Source organism: Pinus tabuliformis, chromosome 6, assembly GCF_031772625.1.
Source record: "Pinus tabuliformis cultivar Carrire ecotype Pingquan chromosome 6, CPIR1, whole genome shotgun sequence".
Taxonomy (NCBI): domain Eukaryota; kingdom Viridiplantae; phylum Streptophyta; class Pinopsida; order Pinales; family Pinaceae; genus Pinus; species Pinus tabuliformis.
The window spans coordinates 326,434,271-326,440,270 of NC_142292.1; the positions used below are offsets into that span (position 1 = coordinate 326,434,271).

Here is a 6,000-nt window from a genome sequence, read left to right on the forward strand (position 1 = left end):
CAAGGGAAGCCGAAACTTACCATTTGACATCGTAACTAGTGCCAGCCCCATCTCGGAGAATACAAAGAACATTCAAGGTGTCACATTCCACAGCATGGTGTAGTGAATGTTAGAATCCTAATCAATTAGAACGACACAGTAATTGAAAGCATAGTGGAAAGCAACAGTAACTCAATGAGTTTTGTAGAGCAGCATTGGATTAATGAGTCAACCATTAAGCTATAGCAGCTTTGTAAGTTAGTCATTAATAAGGGTATTGACTATGGACTTATAGATTGCTACTGTTATAGGAAAGGATTACCACTATTATAGAATCATGACTACTGGTGTAATAAACTAGGAGCAGTTGTTAAATGAGATTGTTGTGAGTTATTGATGTTCTGTAAAGATTACTGGATGATTATATTGTTACATATTTTATATTAACTCTGCCTAGAATTGAATGAAACACTGTGGAAGCTAGTACAATTTATTTGTGATTTTCTAACCCTAAGGGCAAAAATCCCCTTGGGATTATGCAATGGCAACATCAGCACCACCTTCTATAGATATAGGAGAGCACAGTTCTATACCCATCAATCATCGTCCAACATTTGGTACAAGGCCAGAGCCTTCTACTGTTAGGGGCAGGCCTAGAAAACAACCCATAATCTTTTCTCATAAAAGGGGGAGAGGGCACTAATCTCAGATAGCTAGCTACTAGTTTTGTTTCTTTTTCTATTGTACATCTCATGATGATGAGATACATTTATATAATATCAATGCTTTCTTTATATTTATGTGCCAATGTGTTTATTTGATGTTGTTGTTGATTTATATGTTTGAAAATCTTTCAAAATGAATAATTTTGCTTTTTTAATGTTTGTTGCGGTTTCAGATTTTTTTTCCGATTTTTCGGAAACAATTTTTTCATGACCCTCACCGATTTTTTGTCCATGACAACTCTATCAACACTGTTTATGAATGATTATTATGTGCAATTGTACTTTTCTAGTGGCGAGGGTGCATGCTCTTCAAATTGTTTTTGCCATTTGGAGAGATCCTTTCTCTAAAACCCTAGGAAGATTTCTAGAGGTGAATCTTCCCTTGAATTTCCTTGAAGCTTACAAGATACTAGGTGGATCTTCTAGGGTTTGTAATGGACAAACCTAATCATCGCCCTAGGTCTACTTAAATCTCTTCAAGGGAGTCCTTAGTTGACCCCATATGCCCAAAAAAATATAGTAGGCATTGGTCTTCTCCCGATAGTCAACCATAAAGGCTAAATTTATATTTATTTTATTGTTTTAGGGTTAAAGTAGGGTTTTGTAACTCTTTTACATAAGTTTTCAGCCATACATAAGCTGGACGTTTCTTGGATTATCGTGCCTTTACTTAGCTAAAAATTGATATTTTGATATTGTCATCATATTTTACCTTGCTGATTTATTTTACAGCCCTTCTACAGCTAGATGTTACGTTTTCTTGGGCTGTTATATACATATAGTTTTTCAGATTTAGCTAGTTAACTAAACTCTAGTCTAATAGATTGTTTAAGCTCTAGTTTTAGCTGATAATGACTTGTTCAAGTGCTGCTTTTATTGCGCTTGTCATAACTTGTTCAATCTAATTCAATATCTTTTTTACAAGTTTTACAACAGCCAATAGCTTTTTCTTCTTTTGTAGTGTTTGGAGATCCTCTTTTGACCGGTGTTGACTTGCTAAGCCTTTTAAATTGATATACAACCTCATCCATCCAAATCTGGAAATTGTATTAATTAACCACACTATACTTGTTGTTAGCACTCTGTAATTCCTCCAGGCTGAGGAGAGGAATCCAAAGATAACCACTTGGAAGCTTGGAATCTAACCCTTCCAGCTTCAGAGAGGGTTCTCTTTGTCCAATTTAGTCAGTTAGATCTTAGGCTAGGTTTGGTGCTCAGAGGGATATAGATTTTAAAGGTTTTCTGGCAGGAGAGAAGACAGATCTATTGGGCAATACGGTCATATAGGATGATTCTTTTTCAGTGAAAGGATGAAGAGAAAGAGGGATCTTCTACAGGGGCAACGTAGGCAGTCTTTTTGGAGTCTTTTAGTCAAATTCGTGGTGGAAAATGACATATAGAACATCAAACAACAAGATGAATTCTAAATGCCATTCAAGTAGAAAACATAAATGTTTAGCAAACTGAAACAGAGCACTTTTTGAAGCGAATTCTGAGACAAATCTTTGTTCAACTAAACAAGAAGACACATTTCAAAGCATGATTGATTACATAAGATAATTTACAAAACAAAGAAGCACATCTCCAAAGCAACTGACACAGGAATCCCTGTAAATTAGGCCTCTGTCTTTTCATTCACTGGAAAATCAAGAAAATACAATACACACAGTGTTCTTTCTTCTCAAACCTGACCCTTTGCACTATGATATTTACACAATATATACATCAAAAGCATTAAGTTGCCACCTAGAAGAACCGAATTTCCCAAAGGAGAAATGGTAATCAGCTAGATGCAACGAATGTAGACCTACTATGCTAAAAACTAGGAAGTGGTTTACCTACTGTAATCCTCAACTTAATGCATAACCAAAACCTTAAATATTTACAATGATCTATATCTTCAACATCCTAAGGCTCCAAGACACTTGTCAGCATCTTCAAAATCAGTTTTGGAAGCTTTGGAGTCGAATCTGATGGTCAAACAGTTGACTGTCCAGAAGCATAGTGCTCTGTATTTTTTGAATATCTCCTAAACGGTAAATCGGATTGAGCTGATTTTTTGACAACAAGTTAATATCATTATAACCCTTCTCCACACAAATTTTGAGCCAAATCCGACTCACGGATCTCGAAAAAAATCCAAAAATGGTTGTAGATGACGGTGACTCATTTCTCGAAAACCGTGAAGCATTTTGACCTGAAATTAAGTGAGCTTATTCATCTCACCCCCATGCATCTACTGTAAAAATTTCATGGCAAATAGGTACAGGGTTTAAGAGATATGGTGAAAATACGGTGACTGTGTGAAAGCACAGCACTCCAAGCTTATACTATCTCTGGCCATCATCTGACATGCTGAGGGTACTAGGATGGCATGGAATGGTCCATACAACATTTCAAACCCATGAGAAAACTTCTAGGCCATACACAAACCTTCAAACCCTAAACCTTCTTCTTCCAGTAGAAGCGCAGTGCAATTGCGTAGCGCACCTCCATCTTCATGACTTGACCGATCATGACCCTAGACTCTCTTAACCCAATCTTTTAGGAAATCAATGACCACTTCCCATTATTACTCATACACCCCTAATATAATGATACTAATGACGTGATCTGACATTCTTTAAGGACTAAGGACTTGATCTCCAAGAGATCATGGCAAAAACTTTACAAATTGATCAACATAATGAAAAGACTAAGTCTGACTTTGATTACTATAACATAGGACTCTAACAATTGCATTGAATATTATATCTTGTTGGTGGTATTTTGAGTAGTTAAATAAATGTCTTTAGACTTGATTCCCTCTTGCCTTAGGAATCCTAGAAGCTTCTAGGGAAGATTCCCTTGTGTAGGATCCATCCTTTACTAAAAAGAGGGAACTTGTTTGCCTACGTGACAATGGCAACACTTCAATGTTCCACTAGTCTTAGCCTTGAGAAAGACTTTGCACTAAGGTACTAGATTTTGTGATAAGTTGATAACACTCGCAAGTCACTGAGTAAGAAACTAGTGCAGGCATCTGTGATGAGATTTACAAGGACCACCTGAAGGCAACACGGACAGATCCATGAGAAACTTTAAAAATCAAGCTCCTTCACTATTTCCAGTTTTACCCCAGGATGGCCGAATCCAGACTGCAGAGTATCTCAAGAGGGCGATAGCAAGGAGCTCAAGAGTCCCTCTAGCAGAGCTCCAGGTTTGTTCCACAAAAGCAATAAACTTGCAGAATTTGTTTTTGAGAACCTACGGCTGAAGATCATCATATCTTCAAATACCCTTTACTCTGAAATGAACAGTACAACTATCTGTTTAAAGATCCAGATGATTTCCCGAGGACTCTTATAGATTATGGAATCAGAAATGTCTGCCTTTGCTTAACCATGAGATGTTTCAGTTTTGGCAGAAAACCCTTCGCTCCAGATCAACACGCATCTCCAACTGCATACAATCACCGCATTTTTAGATTTTCGACAGGCCATGCCCCAAAAAGATCTTGTGATCAGACTCCATTTAGGAGATGAGTCAGCTTTTGCAGCCTTCAGCAGCCTCCATCAAAGATCCGCACAAATCTTATCATCAATTCTTCTCAGCCTTGGAAAGATTTTTCCATTTTTAAGATTTCTTCTTTTGCCCTTCTCGACCTTAATGCTTCATGGTTTTTTCTGCTTCTCTGATGGTCTACTTTGCATTGCATGCTCTATTCATTATTCGTATTCCTTTTTTCAATCCCATTGGCTATTTTTGGAACCACTAAATTAACTTAAATTACATACCCAGTATAACACCCTCGGAACCATAGTCAAAGAAACTAAGAAATCTAAATTAGAGTTGTTCAAGTTGCAAACAAGGGAATACCACAATGGACGATGGAGAAACAATATCACAATGAAGTTAGAAAGCATGGATCACAAAACAAAATATCCAAGAATGTGCAATTTCTTCACAAATTTACTGAATAAATACCCATTCGTGCATTCAGACAAGAGGAATTGTATATATTTTTACTTAGCCCTAAGTGCTAGTTCAAGTGATTTGATTATCCATGTTGAAGCTGTAATGGCCCAGGAGATCATGAAGTCGATCTGCATGTGGACATGTTGTCTGCCAACAGAATTTATCCCAAAAATATAAGATAAAGGAGACCTCAACCTTAAGCATCAGCCACAATAACCACCAGTAACCCACAAAAAATGTATATAAATATAAACAGATATTAATAACCCACCAACAATATGTAAATTTGCAGTTCTAGTTTACTGTTTCTGTCCAGGGTTCTATAATTTATCGCTTTTGGAAGAGAAATATAAACCATTCTGGAAATGAAGTAAAACAGAATTTTGCAAGACAATAAAAATCTTTTAATGGAATAACATTATCATTGGGTTCTTTGTAAGCTTGAGAAGATTAAACCCTATGAGTAAACGAAATTGAACTGAATGTCAAGGGAAGGGATTTCGAACCTCTTCTGATCATCGTGCCTGCGAGAAACAAAGAAAGATGGATGGAATCGACAGGAGGAGGAGGAATTGGACGTCGGATCATATGAAGCCTTGCAGCGCCTGCAAGTTTTGGAATTCTTAGCACCCTCAATCTCCATTCCAGCTCTCGATTCTTCCTCAACCTACAGGGGCTCGTACTCCATCAAAACTCAACCGTGCCCAATAATATATAGCGTGAGTATACATCCAAAAATATTTAGCACCAGAAGGAAGATATCGACAAGACAGGGGATGTTTACCATTGCAGAAAATGTGGAAGCTGTGGCAATGACGTTCGTGAACCTATGTTACGTTATATCATATCCATCTGCTTCAGAGGGACACTGGGATCCACATTTTGCACGTCTTGGTTGGAGGAGGGTATGTGGTTTCAGAGGGATAGTGGGATCCACATTTTTGCACGTCTTGGTTCGAGGAGGGTATGTGGTTTCAGAGGGATACTGGGATCCACATTTTCCACGTCTTGCTTTGAGGAGGGTATGTGGTTTAGTGGTTAGAAATTTTATTTGTATGGGAATGGCTAATCACGTTAATATGAAATTAGATAACTTTTAATTATATTAGTGATAATTAAATGTTAATTATTGGTGTATTTTATTACAGTAAAGATGTTAATGCAAATGCAAATTAAATATTTTAATTTGGTTAAAATAAAAATAAGTGTAGTAGTATGGTAGAGATGCTGTAACATAATGTAAATATTTTAAGTGACCTCAAAATAAAATAAAAATAATCTTATAAAAATAAAATAAAAATGACCCATTGTATTTATGTCGAAAATAGTTTATTTGAAA

At 36.7% G+C, this 6,000-nt stretch overlaps 1 protein-coding gene across 1 annotated transcript in view; it reads right to left on the reverse strand.

Annotated features, from left to right (window-relative positions):
• Nucleotides 1-5,674, reverse strand: part of LOC149258620 (uncharacterized) — a 104,772-nt gene extending 99,098 nt beyond the window's left edge. The window contains exons 1-2 of the mRNA XM_089415602.1: nt 5,446-5,674; nt 5,168-5,328 (exon numbers count right to left, since the gene is read on the reverse strand). Of these exons, the coding sequence (XP_089271728.1) occupies nt 5,168-5,328; nt 5,446-5,448 (164 nt within the window). The 5' untranslated portion in view covers nt 5,449-5,674. The remainder of the gene's footprint in view (nt 1-5,167; nt 5,329-5,445) is intronic.
• Nucleotides 5,675-6,000: the final 326 nt, after the last annotated feature.